The 20,071-nt window shown below is 42.7% G+C and overlaps 1 protein-coding gene across 3 annotated transcripts in view; it reads left to right on the top strand.

Annotated features, from left to right (window-relative positions):
* PPARGC1A (PPARG coactivator 1 alpha) overlaps window positions 1-20,071 on the top strand; it is a 369,128-nt gene that overhangs the window by 305,009 nt on the left and 44,048 nt on the right. For 2 of the 3 annotated variants that reach the window (XM_087737435.1, XM_087737436.1), the window contains exon 2: window positions 5,371-5,550. In XM_087737435.1, coding sequence (XP_087593561.1) covers window positions 5,371-5,550 — 180 coding nt within the window. Of the gene's footprint in view, window positions 1-120; window positions 289-5,370; window positions 5,551-20,071 lie in introns of those variants that run through there. The other variant, XM_009474546.2, reaches the window with a different exon arrangement.

The following is a 20,071-nucleotide window of genomic DNA, read 5'->3' as shown; positions in this document are numbered from 1 at the left end:
TTCAGGCTGGGTCTGCCCCTGGGTGACGTCACGGGCTGGAGCAGCGGCACCAGAAGGCTGGATGAGTGACAGCCCAGCCTACTTTTTAATAGCTTTGTCATGTGACGGGGAACAGTAGTAAGACAGGTGCCTTCGGTTCACTCTCAGAGAGGGTCTGGTTGCCTGCATGAGTGTCTGCTGCCTGCCTGCCTGACTCTGGACCGTAGTTTGCCAGCTTTCCTGCCGTCGCTCCGCAGCTGGATGGCGTGGGACATGTGCAACCACGACTCTGTATGGAGTGATCTCGAGGTGAGGGGCGCGCGGCGTGGGCGGCGCGCGGGGTGCAGGCGTTCGGCGGGGACGGTGGGCTTGTCAGGGAACCGGCAGGACGGCCGAGGCGGCATACTTTGCAAACAAGTCCGAATCTTATCTTAACTCCAGTAAGTTTGCTATTTTAAGGTTACTCTGTGATGCCTTGAGCAAATCAAAGCTGAGCTCCTGTCATCAGTATCTCCTGCAGTTGGAAACTATTTTCATGTGCCTCTGGCTCGCTTTCCCGTCATATGCAATATTTATGCTCTAAGATATTGATATGAATCTGTGTCTGAAGTCTTTCCAGTGGCGTTTAGTGGCCTGGTTGGCAAAATGCCATGTTTATTTAGAATAAGATTAACGTTTCTTTTTCAAAAAAAAAAAAGTTAGAATTAACCAACGGCTTCATATTTTAATTGCTTGTTTCACTGTGCTCTGTCAAAGGTTTTTTTCCTTGTTTATCAGCTGCAGAATTCAAACACGCACACAAGAATGAATACCCTGTTGTTTGGCTTTAGATGCTTTTAAAAGAGATTTCTGGAAGGAGACGTTTCCCTGCTTCTTGTGGTATTGGAATAACGATGCTGTAGCTAATGTCCCGTAGAGCAGGGTTCTCAGTCAATCCGAGTAGTCCAACAAATGGTTAAAACCCACTGTACAGCAGAGACAACAGGATGAACCATGAGAATAGAGTTTATGCAGGACTGTGTGAACTGCTGCTGCTGCCGCTGCTGCCGCCGCCGCCGCCGCTGCTGCTTGTGTAAAAATAGACGGCAATACATCAAATCCACAGCTTCTGCTGGCTACAATTCATAAAGGAGGAAAAAAAAAAAAAAAAAGCAAGCAGCTCCCTGGTAATCTCTGGAGTATAAAGTGAGGTTTGAGGATTTCTGCATGTTTGCATTCGGCAAAATGGAGCGTTACCTGAAAGTTCGGGCAACTTGCGAAGCGAGGCAAACTTTCTTTGGACCCCATGGAGAGGAATCCCAAATACAGACCTGCTCAAAGGAACTAACCCTCTGGCTGCGAGCTTGGAATAAGTGCTTGAAATGCTCCCCTCAGGCAACGGGGGAGGGAAAAACAGGTTACAGGCGATGCTTTTTAAATAAGATGTTCATGCCGTAGAGAGCTACCCAGCTAAAGTAAAAATGTACTGTGTTCTCCAGTATATTTTTCCTATCTTGTGGAGCATGCGTGCAGATTCTCGAGTCTTTTTGTTGTGTTTTAAATATTTGCAGCTTGCTATTGTATCTGCTGATTTCTGTTTGCATATTGTAATTGCTCTTATCTTGTTTTGATTTCTTGGTAAAGTGGAATAGATATGGATAATTCATATGTCCTGTAGCTATTATGAGTCAAGGCTGTAAGTGGATGACTTTCTGGCTCCAAAGTCCTAATTGTTTCTGAGTAGCTGGAGTATCCTGTGGGTTGTTGTCTGGCTTGTAGCATAGGTCTCAGCTGCCGTAGCTTCATTTTTCCATCATGTATTATTCCTAATGCTGCTAGGAGCTGATTGAGGAACCAGCTTATATGGAAATACTGAAGATTTATTTTAATCACTGGAGTTCCTGCAGTAATTTCAAGCTAGTAACAGAATAGGTAATTTATGTCAATGACTTTTTCATAGTGCAGAGAAAAAAAAAAAAGAAAAAAAAAAAAAAGGGGGTTTGATCTTAATATTAATTGTGTGGTGGATGGATTAACTGTGGGTAGGATTTCACCAACGTGCTCCTGCATTGCACTTCCTGTAGCAGTACAGGCGCCTTCGTGCTGGTTTGGCTCGGGGGATCACCTCTACTGATCTAAAATATCGCAGGCGGCAGGTACTGGAGGCAGCTTTCATTTTTTGAATCATTGATGTTTGCTGTCAACGTAAAATGTGTTACATTCTTCCTCACATAATGACAGGACGGCGTGTTGCTTAATAAAGGCCTGCATCACTGTAGCTGATCAGCGTCCCCAGTGCTTCACAGTTTAATGAAGGTGATGTACAGTAAGGTTGCAAAGATTGATAGAGAGAATCCACATGACACACATTCTGTCAAGTCTCTTTCTTTACTGAGTTCATCCCCTTGGCTGTTTGAAAAACTTGTTAAAAATAAAATGCAGATTATTTTTTCATTAATATAATTAATATGGCACAAGTCCAGTCTTCTTGTCTTTTTTTTTTTTTTTTAAATTTACCTTCAAAGGCACAAAAACGTCCAAAAGGTTAATGGAGAATTATACTTAATTATAATGATTCATTATCGTCAGTGCAGTTAAGCTAATTTATTGTTTGCGCCTGAACTAAGAGAAAAAAAGTCTGTTGGAGTGAAATAACGCACAGTAATTAGCCTTTTGTGTTTAGTGACTGCTTTGTCCTCCTAAATGTTACTATAAACTTAAGGCTATAGTTATGGAATAACTATCATATCAAGTAACGGTGGGAAGACAGTAAAATGTATGCTAGCAATGCAGCTGCACCTGTTACAGATGTATAGGCAAACAGTAAATATCAGCGTGTCAGATGAGGACAGTTTTAGGACTTGGAGTGTTAAATCTGGCATCATCCAAAGGCCAAATATAAATTAATAACAGGAACACTTGCTACTAATGTGTCTCAGATTAGAAGCATAATGTCATATTCAAGAAACATTGATTTTATTATCATGTCAACATTGGCAAGAGCATATATACTTCATTTCAGCAATTACATTTTTTTAGGTGACATTGCAGTCACTATAGGCAAATGAAAGCTGCGATGAGCAGGATTTTTTTTTTTTTTTAATACAATTGTTTATGTTGCTTCCAAAGCCCACTGGAGGAACTTAAAAATGCAGATTACCGAGAGTAAACATGTTTAAGTAGGTGGTTCACAGAGTGAAGCTATTTTTACAAACGAAAGCAGTAACAGATCAGCAGGATACTTCAGAAGTCTACGGCATCAGTGATAAGCTACTGACCTCCACAACACAAACCTGAGAATGATGCTGAGAATCTACCTTTTCAGTCAAAAACTAGATTATCCTTTAATGAGATCAGAGATTTCGGCCAAGCATCAAAAAAGGTCATCTCTGCATTATGAGATTGCTGCCGGAAGGTTGTGTCTCGCACTGAAGAAGAGGGAACTCTTTAATTCTTTTCTTTGGGTTTTTTTTTTTTTTCCTGTGGCCGAAATAATGATAAAAAATTGTGTGCAGTGAAAATTACTTAAGTGAGGTTTTGACTTCTTAAAGTTCTGCAGCCCCTTAAATAATAGGAAGGAAAGCAACTGCTATTTCAGAGCCTCATTTTGCAGCCTCTTGGCTCCCTTGCCCCTTGGCCTGTTCCATGATTATCTCGTAGTGTCCTGGTAGACATAGAAGTTGTCTGCTAAATTATAGCTCACACTAGCTGCACCGAGTCTTTGTGCCAACAGACAAAATCTTTGCTTGTGGCTGCGCTGTTGCATCCAGCCCGCGCACTGCAGACACACCGAGATTCCCAGGGACAAAAACCTCAATGAAATGCACCTTCAGCAGCTCTTGCTTGCGTTATTGTAAAAGGCGGTCCTTACGAGAGTGACATAACCGGTATTGAGCAATTCACATCAATGGACACTGTGTTAGTGCCCTACAGATCTCTCTTCAGAAAGTGGCACTTTCTGGGTTGACTGCAGTCCAAATAGAAGTTGGGAAATCGTTCAAACCACCCAGTCAACTGACGGGAGTCAAGGAGGACCTGCTGTTGGCCATCCATAACACAACACTAGAAATACTCAGGGTGGAAGCCCTTAGACTCAGTTGACTTTAAATGGCTTTTAACCATTCAGTGCCTGGTGCCTTTGCAGCTTTACATGTGTTTTGCAGTATACCCATATCATTGTAGATGTTTGGAGATGAGTTACAAGGGTACGTGGTACAGTGCAGGAGGAATTGCTTCATCGAGCAGCATTGACGTATGGCACTCTGCTATTTGCCAAGCTGTTACTACGTGTTTTCCATAATTAGTAAATGGTTTTGGTGGATATTCTAACATTTCAATTGCTATGCTAAAGTGGATGTGTGTTATTCATTTTTTTTTTGCTTAGTAGGTCAGTCAATACCCTATCTAGCTTCATACTAGCATATAAAAGGACATTTATTCCCAGTTTATTTGTATTTATCGCTACTCTCTTCGTAAGTCATGGAGATAAAAAACATTTTGCACTGCTGAAGAGGATCTGTGCAGACTAGACTTTGTTTACTACCTCAACCAAAATGTTTCACAGACCCTCTACGTTAGGATTACTGAATCAGGCTGCTAGAGGAGGAAAACCCATTTGGTTCCCTCACTGCAGCCGCTGTCTGGGGACAGTCAGGAAGCTGACTGGGACAATATACGTGTTCACACCAAGCAGGTGAAAGGCTGCGTGAACTAACTATGCCTGTCACCCAAAGGTGAATATCGGGGTATTTCAGAATGCACTTTGGTTGCCAGGACCCTGACATGTAACTGGGTGGCTGTGGTCTGTGCATCACTGAGCGCATCGGGGAAAGGGCACAGCAGCATCACTGACCTGCGCTTTTTTATGCCCATATGGTAGCCACCATCACGACTGACCTCCAGGATTACGGTGAGGATCTGTAGAAGTGAAAGTGTGACTGTCTCCAGCTTGAGCTAGCCTCCAGGGCTGAAGGCTCTAACAGGCTGTGCCTCTTTAACCTGAATGCATCAGGAAATGCGTGACAGACCTTGCCCAGAGGTATTCATCTGTAACTTCTACCTGCACTGGTTCGCTCTGAAGCAGGAGAATAAGGCCATGCTTTGGCCTGTGCTGTTGGATTTAATAAAGCTTTGAACACGATTGTTATCAAAGAGTATAGGGAGAAGGAAAGTCGTTGCCCCTGGACAGAGATGAGATAGAGAAGGCATCTTATGCCCTCCTGTTTCCCCCTCCCCTTTGCATGTCTGTGTAGAGCTAACAATGATGTAATGCTTAGTAGTTTTTTTTCCAGAAAACAAAGTCGATTCTAGTGACCCTGAGCTTAATCGAGGCTTAATTCTTATCACATGATATTAAAGTTAATAGATTCCTGGTAATTAATGAAACTATTTCTGTGTTGCTGTTTCCTGCAGTGTGCTGCTCTGGTTGGCGAAGACCAGCCTCTTTGCCCAGATCTCCCAGAACTTGACCTCTCCGAACTAGATGTGAATGACCTAGACGCGGACAGCTTTCTGGGGGGACTCAAGTGGTACAGCGACCAGTCAGAGATCATCTCCAATCAGTACAGCAATGAACCCGCCAATATATTCGAGGTAAGGCAAGGTGATGCAATTGCACGTTGCAAAGTCCTTGCTTGCTTTTTTTTTTTTTTTTTTTTTTTTCATCCTGGTGGACAATGGTTTTACTATTTTTCCCCCGTTAAGAGACAGCAAAAGTGGTGATGTGTGTTACGGGTTCTGATGGGCACCGTTAATCCTCCTGATTGAAACCAGGCCTGCAATCTGGAGAAAGGGGGGAAAAAGTCTTGAAAGAAATAAAATGGAACTTTTGATTTTTTAAAGGAAACAACTAAAGAGAGCCTAGAGCACACTGCCCTGCTGCGTCATGGCGAGGAGGTGCACACTTGTCAGCTACAAAGAAAAACAAAAGTCAAAACATGTTTGTTGTCTTCCACTTGCATTCCCTGGCAAGAAGCGGAGTGCAGCACAGCAGCTAGCTGATGGGTAGCTGCTGCTGGGGCATTTCTGGTGAAGGTTTTTACCGCTCAGAGCATTGGTGTGCAAGGCACTCTGCACACAAATTGCAAGGTCCTCCTAGTTGATGTGTAGGGAAGAAAAAGGGTGGATGTGGCAGAGAAGGCAGTGAAGGCTGTCAGTAGCTCAGGAGCCAGCGGATTGTTTGGGATGTTTCACATATCTCCACTGAGAGCAGTCTTAAAGTAAAAGTTGAAGAGTGGTAGGAGAGATTTAAATGCTTTCTTTGAAATACTGCCTTGAGGATCAGGGTGTATGAGAGGAGGGTTATGGTCTCTCTATCTCTGTCTCTGGTCTTCTTTCTTTTGTTGTGTAAAGCCTTCATGAATCTCCGCCCCGTGGCTATGGGGCAGCGGTGCCGCTCCTGAACCCTAACCTCCTTCCCTCCTTGATGATAGGAGGTGCCATAGATCGTCCACTGAATAGGAAATTGGACAACAAATTGATTAGCTGGCAGGAAGACCTTGTGCAACAGCAAGCTACGGGTGCTGCCTCTCACACAGCAGGTACCGCAGCTCCAGGAACTGCAGCTGGCCCTCTGGCTCAGGGAAGCCCCGAATTATCACGGTGGAGTTCAAAGGCTGGAAAAGGTTAACTGAAACAGTATAGTGAAATGCTTACTTAAGATGTCCTGAATGAAATTCTCCTTTTTTGTATACAGCTCTAAACACATGGCGATCTCCCTGATGCAGATGAAGTTACTCTGGATTTATACCAGTGTAACTGATAGCAGAAACCAGTCCTTTCTATTCAATTTCTATCATTTATACCCAAGTAACTTGGAATCAATTTTATTCAAAACAAAATGAAATTAGCCCTGCAAAGCCCTGTGCTTAGGCCCTCTTTTTTCATTAGTTGTATAATGTTCCGTGCCTTGTTTTACAAAGTTTCCAAACCCCGTCTTGTTCTTGAATTGCAGTTGTACCGCCTCGGGCAGGGTACGGTATGTTGGTGTGCAGGTTTGGATGGTCAGTAGCAGGGAGGCAGGGGGGCAGGGGACACATTTGCAGCTAGCACAGTAGAGAGTGGCTTTGCCTTTTTTATAACCGAGAAGACATATTTTTCCTCATTCATCAAAAGCCAAATGCAGAGGCATTTTCCTTTTGGAAAAATCAGTTGAAGATGCAGACTTTCAAAGTGTAAGTTCTAGATAAGTAATATAATTAAGCATCTACCAACTCTAAGCACACAAATCGTTGTGGTAAAACCAGTGGAACTTGACCACAGGCTCGTTGTTTGCCCTGTGTATAGCTACCTGGCTGCACTGGTGGCCACAGCTGCCGAGTATAAAATTGTCTCGGATAGGTAGTGACAATTCCCCTACACATCTTCTATAGGAATTGTCACTTCCTATATGAGACAATTCCTGTTCTGAAAATCAAAGCGTGTTGCAAACAGCAAGACAACCAGACAGGCTGGTACCTAACTTCATTGGGAGATGGTGACACGAGGTACTGGTCATTACGTGTAACCTCTCACGGGCACATTTGGGTGCGTCTGAGGATGAGCAGCCTCAGTGTGAAGAAGGAGGTGGTGTGCAGCTGGGGGAATGCATCTAGGCAATAACTAATAGGTCAGAAATAATAGTTTGGAAATGAAGTATGCTACTTCTTTCCTAATGGGCAAATTCCGTTGTCCTCTTTGCAAACGCCTGGATTTCCTCACACTCATCATCTTCAGTTGCAGGCTGCATCGCTGTCTCTGACAGCACAGCTTAGCCCATACTTACCTGTAGGGACAAATTGTGCTCAAATAGCATTTTGCAATACTGCAGTGCAAAATTAGACTATTTTCAGCTTCGTAGTGTGTTATATTTACATTTCTTGGTTGCTTGGCCTAGGAAGATGGGAATGAAACAGCTATTTTCTCCTCCCATACGTTAACCCTGTCCCCATTCTCCATCATGCAGCTGGATACCGTGTGCTATTTCTCGCCTCTGCCGCTCTGTAATGTGACAACTGGGGGTGCTCAAGAACAGAAGAAGATGTCTTCTTCCTCCAGAGACTATCTCACATAGTCTGCGAGGAACGATTTGTTTTAGCTGAGAGAATGGAAGTTTTGTGCAGTTTCCCATTTGGTAATCTCTAGATTTTTCCATATTGACCTGCACTGGCTTTTCTTTTTAAAGAAAATAACTTTTTTTTTTTTACTTCTTTTTTTCTTTTTTTCTCTCATGTCATCATGGGAGTAGTATGTTTTATCTAACATAAGCTTCCAGATGAGGCCTTGTCATTCAAAAATAGAAATACAGTCTGGGGTGGAAGGGAAAGAAGCAGAATGGCAAACAAATGTTGGGAAGTACAAGAGCAGCGTTAATTGCACAGGCTGTACAGCGTTAATTGTCAAACCTAACCTTGAATTAAGCACGCTGTCCTTTGAGGTATTAATGCAGTACATGTGGCATTGTCTAGGTGAAGGCCGGTGTTCAAAAGCCCTTTACAAAGTTCCTGGATGTCTTGAGCTGGTGAGCTTTCTAAAAAAAGACTTGTATTTCAGAAAGTGAATTTTCAGGCTTTCTGCAAATCATGTTCCTGGAAGCTCACTTGAGCTGAGCACCCACAAGCAGTGGCACTGGGAGTCTCATGGACTAGAAATTATTAATAGTTATGGTAGCAACCAGGAGCCAAGTGAGATAAAGCTCCAATTAGTCTAGATAGCGTGTAACTGTCGAGTATAAATCCCTGCTCTCATCCACTTAGGTGTGATGAGATACTGGCCTTCACCCTAGTATTAAAGCACACCAGTATCTTGTAGACGCACCTGATTCATCAATGCATTATTTTGCTTGCCTGCCAGTGTAACGTACTAGTCCCGAATCAAGCCCGTACCGTCTGCCTCGGCATGGAAGCTCTTCTTACCAATGTGTGTACATATGCATCTTAGGAATTAGTTGATTTCTTTCTGTTCACAGCTTGATCACTTTTAGTTTTCATCTGGTTTTCTATGCCCTGTTCTGACTACTAGAAAGATAAAATGAAGGAGTTCTTGCCCCTCAGGGCACTGTCTATTGACACAAGTTCATGCAAGTAAATAGTTAACAAGTCACCCAAGACCAGTTATTTGGATGGTTCACTGCATCATTCACTTTCATTTTTTGCTTCTGTGAAGAACTAAAAAAATGTATTTGTAAAAAATTGATTTGGCTACTTTTAGAAAAATCAGAATGATTAGTTTTTTGTTCTCAAAGCCAATGCTATGTGAAAATGTGAACAACCATACAACTTGATGTGGCATGAGTGAGAAGGCTTTTTGTTCATGAAAACTGTTGTCCCCTGAGGCTTCTTCAAATATACCATACCCTATCATGTAAGGTTAGTCATATTTAAAATTATTTATGACCCATGCCTAGCATTATGGAGACAGAAGATATCTACGGTGGATATCTCTCTTTGTTGGCATTGCTTACAAATAACTGATGTTAAGAGAAAATGCAGCCCACAGATAGGCAATAACCTGTTAAAGTATAATGAACTTGTGTAAAATCATAAAGATTTGTAAGTGCGGTATTCTCATACTTGGCAAAACACTTTTTTTAGCCTTTAAAAAGACTTCAGAAAACCCACATTGCTTCTCCTTCCATGGATTTCATTTATTTATGTAATTCAGTATTCCAGAGAGATGCTCAACGTATTCGATGACTTTATTTTTAATGGTTTTGCGTAGGTGTAGCCCAGGTTACTTCTCAAGGCTGTGCCACATGCTGTGTATTTGGAAAGCCTAAATAGGCTACTATGTTTTATTGTAGGCTGCCAAAAAATGCTGTGTTACAAGCAATGAGAATGTGGGGAGAGAAAGAGATGCACAATGAAATGCATACTGTCTTGCCCCTGGCAGCAGGGAAATTCATGGAGATAAATGATTTCTTATTTATTTGGAAGGCTTTGCATCAGGAAGATGATGAGGGTAGAGGGGAGCCTTAAACATCACCAGGGTAATTTGCATTGGTTCAGATTATAAACTCCCTCATGTTCTGTGGTGCTGCCAGTCTCTTTCACTATTTCAGGTTATTCATTCAAGGTTTGCAGCCAGATAGATTAATGAATTACCAGATCTTGCGTAAAATGACTTGGCCTGACTTTTAAACAACCACCAATGTTTTCTTTGCCAGTCTTGTGACTGGTGTTAATGGGTTTCCAGAGAGCCGAGCCTATATAGACTTTCTGTACTGGCCTCCCCTAGCATTTTTTCCACTTTTTAATTTTCTCCAAAACTAGTAGCCCAGGGCAGGCAGTTCAAGGAGATATAATCTCAGGGAAAAAAAAAGACATAGTAGTCAAATCCTTGATGGCTGATGCCCTTCAGTGCCAAATCAGCATGATTTATCGTAGCCATCTATTCAGCACAACAGAGGCTGGAGGTGAGCTGCATGGTGTACCTCACACAATATGCATAACTAGAGCTCTGAACTTTGAAGGAAAGCCTCAGAGCTATTTGCAAAGTGCTGGTGCTTAGTGAATACTAAATTACATTTAGGAAATAGTCTACTGCTACCAGTTATACTTCATTTTTATTCTTGACACAGACACCTAAATCAGAGAACAGTAACATTTCAGAGATTATGGTAGCAGTTTGGGTATGTTCCAACACTATAATAGGATCAGAATTTTAAGGCCTTTTTTATTATTACCAATAGTCACTTAGTTTCTACTGCAGCGTACTTTGTAGGGAATTACAGCTTTTACTAAAAAGATTAAAATGCTATTATGCAAATGATTGCAGTATGTTATTATGTTTACAAATTAACATCCATGGCTCAACACACAAATTAACTAACTATTCCATCTATATTATTAAGGATTTAATAAAGTAACTGTTGATAAAAATGAGGAGCTTGGAACAGTTAATAGGAACTGATTGTGATTTAACATAGAACTTAAACATTGTGTTTAATGTTCTAGATGGTATAATGGCAGAACAAAGCTTATCAAAGTGCTTAAAAGAACTGAGATAGTGTGAACGGCATAGCAGCGTGTCTGAGGCCTCAGAGAGCACAGGCTAAATAGCTCTGGGCAGCAGCGTAGAGCGGGCAGCGTATCGGTGAATCTGAAGGTAGCACAGGACCATCTCGTATCAACATGTAGTTTCCTGCTCTAATAAGTAGGTTTTTTGAAATTCAGATTCATACACATTGAATGTTTTACATGATAAGCACACGTAGGGTACTTGGGAACTTGTGTCCCTCTAAAATGCATCCTGTAATGAAATGTTTCTATGGCAAATGGGATTTCACTGCGGCGAGTATCGCAAAAAAGGGGAAAGCTGAGTTCAGGCTGAGATGACTTTACAAACAGTGCTGCAAATTGCTATTCCTAGCAGTTCATAAGAGATCATAAAAGCAAACAGATAAGAGCTACTGAGGTCCTAGAGAAATGAATGTACAGTATGTGGTTACGGGGTAGATTTAGTAGGGAAACAGACAATGTTGTAGGTTTAATACAACAATAAACATAAAAGGCAAAAGATGCAGATTTGGGATAGGAAACTTTATAAGAACAATAAAAGGTAACAATGTATCATAAAAACTGCTTGTGAGACTAGGAGAAAGACCCTCAGTTCCAGGGAAAGAAAATAGCGGAGGCTGGGCGAAAGTGCCAGAATTTTTATATTCCTAATGGAGCAATGTCACGTTTCTTGTGTGTTCGAATGCATTTCCTTTCCCAGTGTCTCTGGCCTGACTCAGGTTTCTGCACCTACTAAATAGGAGACCAGCACAATGACATTGCCTCTATGGGGATGATGTATGTAAACTATAATCTATGACTAGCTATGCTGACATTTAAAAAGGCTCAAGCAGTAAGTGGAATTTATTTTACTCGAACCAGTTGCTATGTAATTGGGAAGAGTTTATGCAAATGCTCTGTATCTAGTGTTAGCAAGGTGTGCTGCTGCTCCCTTTTCTTTCCCACTTGGACAAACTACAAACTGTATAAACGCATCTCTGTTCTAATGCGAGAACCTTGCATGTTGGCTGAAACCTTCAGGCAGGAAAGAAGTCCCAAATGAGCAAAAAACAATTGCTTTGAGAGCTTGTTGTTTGATGTATGAGGCCACCAAGACCATTCCCCAGGCGCACGATCAAGAAAATGCAACTGATCCCCTTCGCAGTCCCATTAAGGAGATATTTCACCTGGAGCAGCCGTGGCTTGAGATACTCACCGTGCCTTTGCTCTGCTGAGCACCTCTCCTTTTTGCAAGAGGGAAGACTAACACTCACCAGAACAGTAGTAAGCTAATTAGGTCATTAGACGAATGTCTTGGCCAGTGTTAAAACCAGCCCTTGAGGACACCGTGTTACACTGTGTTCCCACTGGCTACGTATCTAAATACAAACTGGTGTCAGCTGCCATACAGACAAAAATGTAATAGCCTCCTTTCACAGAGGTCATCTTAAATCCACTTTGGTCACAGTCACACTCCACATCTGTTTTAGTGAGATGCAGCTTCTTAAGGTGGCATTTGGACTTCATAAGCACACAAACAACTGAGCTATAAATTGCTACTGCTGGAGTTATTTTGAATAAGTGTATACTGTTTCATATTTATAATGGTGAGGCTTCATAATATTCGCAGTGAATATATAACACAGATCAGTTCAACAAGCATGAAATTGTATGTTGTCAACTTGTCACATAAATAGAGCCATATTCTAGCTTACGATAATGTTGAACTAAGTATTTTCTCCCTAGAACTGCAGAGAGGGTCGCAAAAAAGTGGGACAGTGGCTCTGTCTTTTGTTAGAAAAACACTCACGGAGACAGTGCTAGTGTGAAGTAAATATTTCCGATAAGATTTTTCTGTTTTTTTCTTCCCCATTTGCTTAACAACAGCAACAGAAAGTTTGCCTTTCTTAGACAAATGCTAATTGGCTAAACTGGTAAATTTATTTCCCCTAATGGTTTTATTTCTAGTGTAACCTCTTTTTTTTTTTATTGTTGCTATTTTTGCACTGTGCATCATTGCTAATTGCTACTAAATGCTCCATCTTAACCCTGGCATGCTCTTTCCCTGCTGCCCCATCCCACTTAACATTAACTCAGGCCCCTGCCATTACAGAAGGATAAAATCATAGTGAGGCTTAATTTAGGAATTTTTTTTTCTTAGTGCCGCTAACCTATTGTGCATGTGTAGGTCAGGAGGAGGAAATTGCACGGAGCAAATTTGTTGCAGGCAGAAAGCTTTGGTACTGAATCAAGTAGAACTTTTTTTTTTCCCCATGAGCAGAAAAAATACAAGGGAGAGTGTGTGTGTATGTGTGTCTGTGAAAACTTATCCACTTGTAGCTCTTGTTATAATACAGTGGTTAATACTCAGATGCACCAGAAATTTGCAGCCTTTCTGGAAGAGTGCCCCCTGCCAGCTTTTGGGGCCTTTTTTCCTCCCGTGTCTGGTTTTTATTTCAGTAGCTTTGTGCAGGTGCATATGGGATCCTAATGCCTATGTTTGCAAGTGACGGACTGCAGCATCGGCGCGCACAGGTATCTGACTGTGTGCGCACACACGCTCAGCCGTGGAGGCTGGTTTCAGGTCTTGGTGGAAATCAGCCCCTTCGCAACGCGTAGTCGGTAGCTTTGGCTGAGTTTTCCATTCTGACACAACGGAGCAACAGCCTTGCTTTGTAATGATTGAGAAATTAATTAGCACTTTGTGGTGGTGATGAGTCTGAAGGGCCATGATTGGAGTTTGCTTTTTACCACAAGTAGTAATCACTGGGTTTTGTTTATGAAAGCACAAAACCAAAACCTACTGAGATTTTGGTGTTGTCATGAAGCCTGAGCTGTGTGATGCACTGGCATCATACTTCCATTTCCTCACACACATCTGTGCTTTTGTGCTTTACTGTGAGTAACACAATGGGGTGCTGGTCCATAATGGGTACCTCTAATCACTAAGATGATAATCAGAAGAACGGAGGATTTTCTGTGAGGAGCCATGGTGGCAGCCTCGGGCAAGTGTTGTTGACTTGTTAATTTATGACAGCTCTGAGTTGCCTGAACTGCTCACAGCCATCTAGCTCCTCACATGAAGTTCAGGAGGATCAGCCCTTCCAAGCTCCTGACAGGGTTTGAGGTATCAAACAGGCAGAGAGAGCTTCCTACACCTCTACACTTCTGTCTGCTGCCACATCTACTCACTGAGGGCTCAGCAATATTAAATCTTTACAGGGATTCGGAGGGGCAGTCCATCAAGTGGTCTGGTGGGCTGCAAATCTCTCCTACAGGAGATACACTTGCCTAAAAATAGAGAAATTGGGTGGAAAACTTGTTTCTCACCCAAGAGATTACTTGCAAGGAGGTGGCGATAATGGTTATCTGGGGGACTGGTTTGGTCAGGGGAACTTTCTGCTTCCCCGTGAGCTGCTAGAAGAAACAATGGGAATTTTCTCCTGGAATTGTAGTTTCTCCTAGAGGGAACCCAAAATTGTTTCTGAAAGTACTCCTAAACCTTTGTGAAAAAACCAACTGTTGTTCTCCCAAATTGCTGCTTAAGCAGTGACATAATGATTCAGGAACTGCATCGGAGAGCGCAGGTGATAAACATTATGGAAGTAAGACTGCTCACTGGGATTTTGACATTGGTGAGAACGCTGCAGGCTTGCACGTTTCCAGAGAGCAGTCAGTGACCCTAAGTGAAAAGCAGGTATGATAAGAGTTTTAAAAGTCTTTAGTATTCAGGAATTTTTTTTTGTAAATATGCATCCATTAAGTAGCTGCATCTCGTTATACTGTGCTCCACTCTGCCAGGCCCTGTGGGTTGAGACTGAGTGAAGAGGACCTTGGGTCTGTTGTCTCCACTTCAGGAGGGCTTGTGGGTGAGGTGTGGGCAGCTGGGTAGCGCAGGTGACAGTGCGGCTGGTAAAGGATGAAGAACAGACCTGGAGCAGGGGAGGGCTTTGCAGAATCATAGACTGGTTGAAGCGGGAAGGGACCTCAGGAGGTCATTTGGTCCATCCCCTCCTGCTCAGGCAGGGCCACCTAGAGCAGGAAGATGGGGAATTATTTCTGTGTTCCTCTGCTGCTGCTTCTCCCCGCTTAAAATGACACTTTATTAGGACTGGTAATGAGTTCCTGATCCCATTTGGAAAATCTTACACTGTAGTCTTAAGCAGCTATGGATTCTCCAGGAGGCACGTCTGTATGTACCAAGAAGCCCATTATGGCCAAATCCTAGTTTTCAGAGGACGATGGGTGGCAGGCAAGAGCGTTCTCAGTCTGGCCTCATGTCAAATTTTCATATGTGGAAACCTACCTCTTGGGCTAGTCTTAGGTTCCACAGGTCCTTAGCTTGTCCATTTTCACAGGCTTGTGATCGGACTAGTGAAATCTTAAAGTTGTCAGGTAAAAAAGGATGCATATGCAATTATTTTAATAAAGAAAAACCTAAGTGCATGCCTATTGACATCTGGTTGGATGTGTCCTGTAAGGCATTTGACCCTCCAGGCATGCACGAAAGGAACAATATTTCTACCTGTCTGGGGGAAATATATGCATTTTTGAAATTCTTTTTCTGGCTTTGTGTTTGCTTTACTTTTTCCCCCCCACCAGGACTGGTGCGGATTTTCTTGGCTGTATTGACTGTCCTTAAAAGCCCAACAAGCACTCTTCACGCTAGTATGAAGATATCAGACAAAACGTTACCAATTGTCACCTCAATTGCATCTGGAGAAAAGCCAGAAAAACTTGTGGTTTTTTTTTTCTAAGGCATAAGAAAATATTGCACAGTCCTTAACACTAAAGAGACATTCATCCATTTCCAGTGAAAGGGTGTCAAACCGCTTCTGCTTGTATGTGATGGGAGTGTTGCCATCTCTTGTCATTTTCTTTGCTGTTGATCCCACTCTCATATAGGAAGGGTCAGGTCAAATGCCTCTCTGGAGACCAAGTCTCCCATTTGCAGCAGGAAATCTCTCGGGCGGAGAGGATAACGTTACAAAACAGAGGCTAACATTACAAAACAGCTCTGCTGCCTCTGGCACAGTCTAGAGCATCGCAGACCAATAATTCCTATCATGTCACTCTTGCAGCACCTTATTATCTATGTTTTTCTGTAAATCCGATCTGAGACTGTCATTACCAGTTTCAGGTAGGTGAACACCATCTGGGTGAAATAACCATGTGCCAGTGATGGGCTGGAGGGGGCTCTTGTTGTTAATCATCCCTGCCTTCCCTTTGATGAGTTAATTTGTCTGTTGAGCCATGGAGGAGCCCCCAAGAGCTCCCAGGAGCCCCTTGTTAAAATTCTGCCGACAAATGGGAAGATAGGGATGATTTCACTCTTTTTGCTGGAGCCTGTACTATCTATGATATTGCTAAATCATCCATAAGGCATAACTTTCTATGCAATCTTTTTGTTACAGTTCTGGCGGCACATTACTTTGTGCATTTACTTTTTAAACATTGTCACTGGATACCTAACCCTCTTGAAAATCTCATCCCATGAATTAAGGTTAATTGTAGTACTTCCTGGGGCCTTTTAGTAGCTGGCATGCCAGGTTCCTTGGCTGTGATGCCAGGCCATACTCCTTACACCACCACCCCCACCCCCCCAGTTACTAAACACAGTCTTTATTTACAGGTCTCTGGTAATGCCTAAAAACCCTGTAGTAGCAGGATAGTCTCTTTGTATGTACTAATGACCAGCCCATCCCTGTTTTATGGTGTGCACTTTGAAGTCCTTGGAAGGAACAAAGGTAGTGAAAGAAGAAAGGAGCTGGTCCTTGGGGCTTGTGAGTGAAGATAAACTCAAGTTATTCTTCCTTTAGAGGCCTGGGAGCACTGCTGTCTAACCAGGCTCCTCTTCCTCCCAGCCAGCTGGAGGCGGTTACAGCCTGCTGATCTTGCCCAACCCAGGGAATGAAGTTCTAACCTACAACACAGCTAGGAGATGCTAGCTTGAAGTTGCAGTTGTGCCAACGTGATTTGGGACTACCAAACTTGGGGAGAAGCTGCCTTAAGTGGTACATCCCAACATGGAGACTTGTTTATCTCCAGACCTAAGAAGAAGAATTAAATTAAAAAAATTAAAAAACCAACAAAACAAAAGTCCCCGGAAGACTAGGAAGCTAAGAAATACTGTCATTTGGAAGATGCTCTGCTCCCTTTTTAACTAGTCAGACAGGACTTGTTAGCTCTGATACAGTGCTCTTAGCAGCCAGATCAGGACTACCTCTTGCAAGGCCATAAGTATGTCTCTGCATAGTGCTGACGGGTGCTGTGGGTGGATTTATTAGCTTTCGCTCAATATTGATGTTTCTCCTAGGCTCTGTGCCGAGAGAGGGCAAACCCCTCCTGCAGGAACACAGGGAGAATGATGGAGGGACACTGGAGTAAATCTGGAGGAGTAAGCTGGGATCCTACCAGGTTATGAGCTCTGGCTAGAGTTGACCATGATGTACCAAGCAGGTTCCTGCAGTTAGTTGGTGTCTCTGTATTGTGTTTTCAGGTCTGGGTTGGGAAGGGCTATTTGGCTGTGTCCTGTACAGATCTAAATGGTGTCCAAGAAGCTGCACTCTGCTGCGACTGCCCAGGGAGCTTCCCCAGAGTGCCAGGGAGCAGAAATTATGTCAGGGTCTCCACACTGAGTCAGTTCAAGTCCAGTGTGGTTGGAGCTAATAGGCCATGGAGGGCTAATTCTCTGCTGGACTATCAGCATCACCTTACACCCCGCTCCTGGCACTTGCAGCTCTGTCAACATAGTCCGGATGCACTTGAACTGCCCCTATGGGGACCCCATCTGGACCCAAGAGGGCTTGTTAGGGGCAGCCCTGTGCTGTATGTAGGTGGTTGTTCTCTTTTGGGGTCTCTCATAAGATTAGACTTTTGAAACTTTGATTTTTAGACCCAAAGCTAAAATAGGAAAAAAGACCTATCCCTGAACTTCAACCTATAATAGTTTCTATTTCCTAAACCACGTTTTTGAAAATTGTGTATATATATTCTTAAAGATGTGCCTGGGCCCAGCAGGTATGTCAGAAACTTTTTAGAAAATGGCTTTTGTGGGTACTGGGCTTTTCTGTCAGTCCAGCTTGAAACATCCAGGAATGCTGCCTTCTCCAGCCTGTTACTCCAAGTTGTACCGTGTGTTTAGCAGGAATCTCAAACGGGACCCTTCTACTTGATCTCCCATTATTCCTTCCTATACCATCGTTCCAACTTGCCCTCCATCACTATAACATTAGCTATTTGCCACAGCTTCCGCCAGCTTGCTTTTTTCCCTGACCAGAATTCATAGGCAGGAACAAAAATCCACTCATGTCTCTTGTCCTTCCCTACACCTGCTTCTGGGAGTGCAATGACAGATACCAGTTTTATTGTGTGCCAATGTTACCGCTCTGTTTACAGCAGATTTAAGAGTTTACATTAGACCACAGTGTTATCTTCCAGTTTTCCTAATTCTATCTGCTGGCAATCCCAGCTCTGCGGTTGGGGTGGCTGCCCCGTCCTAAAGGAATTTGTGTCAATTTCTGTAGGGACAAATCCTCCCTGTGCTAAACCGCTTTGCCGTATTTGCTCAAACTGAAATTTTGACAAAGACGTTCTGTCCACATCCACCAAAAGAGATTGCCTTTTTTTTCAGATGCACTTGGAGGTAGATGCATTGGAAGCTGCCTGTACCTGGCTGATAACTGAGACTGAGCATCTATGTAGCACAGTCCATGCCCTTTTCTAATTTGTCTTTGAATGACAAATGTGTCTTCACTGAGTCAGCAAAAGAAGAGATCTGACAGTAGAACTCATTGCCCTTCTGTCCCTTTTAACAGAGTGCCTAGGTTTTCCCAATTCCTCCCCAAAATCATTCTTTAAAAGAGCTCTTATAAAGACATCCCTCAAATGTATTGTCCAGAACTGCATTATATTCTCTAGTCATTTCTGATCAAGACTCATAATGTGCTGTTATTTCTTTAGAATCCCTCCCTAACCATACTGGTATATTCCCAGTTAAAAAAAAAAAAAAAAAAAAAAAAAGAATTAAAATCTTTGTGAAAATCAAAGTTGCCAGGATTTGGCGATAGTCCACATTAGTCCTCACCACTGTTGCCCCTAGAGTCAAATCTAAGAGTTGAGTGTGGATGACCTGAAAAAAGAAAAGCAGGTTTCATTGCAGACTTCTGCATTTCACACAGGAACCATGCACAAGTTAGCCGAGGTTCTCCTGAGAGGCTTTAAGATGAGAAATTGGTCAAATTTTGCATGGCTTCAGTTTTCATTGCAAGTGCTCTGTTCAGTTCTAAAATTATACCTTTTTTAACTTTGAAACTGCTAACTGGTAAGCCAGCCCTTTCTCATGGGAGCAGCCTTAGCAAAATAACTGTGTGTGAGGAAGATGGCAGAACAATAGTGTGGTGTTAACAACGTGCTTGTTTTCAATAGCAAAGGAGTCAAAATGCTCATAGACTTGGAATAAAAACCTACAAAATATTGCTGACTGCTATTTAAATGTTTGAATCCATCTGAATTGTTTCTGTGCAAAGAAAATGTGTCTCCCAGTGCCAAATTTGTACACTCCAAAATTCCTGGAGATGTCTACCTCCTACTTCTTGAATACTTGAACCTTTGGATACGTGTTGGTGTCCTTTCCGAATGCTACTCAACTAATGAAGGATCAGGGCCGCTTCACCTGATGTTCTCCCTCTCTGGAATCCAATAATTGTTTTACATCAGGGTGTAATTGTACCTGTAGGTATTACACAAACCTGCTAATTCAGACTCTGTAACTCTTGAGTATCTTCCCAAATTGCATTCCATGATTTGGTTAGATTATATCTTATCTCTAAACTTCTTGCTTCAATAAACACACAATATCTAGCCTGTCTTCTCCCACCTTATACACAAGGAGAATCATCAGGACTTAATCTGTTGCTGGTGTTAATGGCACGATTCCTCATCCAAATTCCAACTCACTCTGCCTGATATCCCACAAATGCCTTTGAGAAAGTATTTTATCCCCGATCCTGTGCCAAAGACACTTTCTTCCTCCGTCACTGCTGTCTGACTTCCTACGGACTTTGTAACGACCTTTGCAGGCTGTAGTGGATGACACAGTCTTACATACGAAAGTCTGCAAACGAGTGCCACATCTCAGG

The sequence above is a fragment of the Nipponia nippon genome, unplaced genomic scaffold (genome assembly GCF_047370975.1).
Source record: "Nipponia nippon isolate SJK-2023a ecotype South Korea unplaced genomic scaffold, ASM4737097v1 scaffold_6, whole genome shotgun sequence".
Lineage (NCBI taxonomy): Eukaryota > Metazoa > Chordata > Aves > Pelecaniformes > Threskiornithidae > Nipponia > Nipponia nippon.
This window is presented reverse-complemented; position numbering and strand designations above follow the sequence as displayed.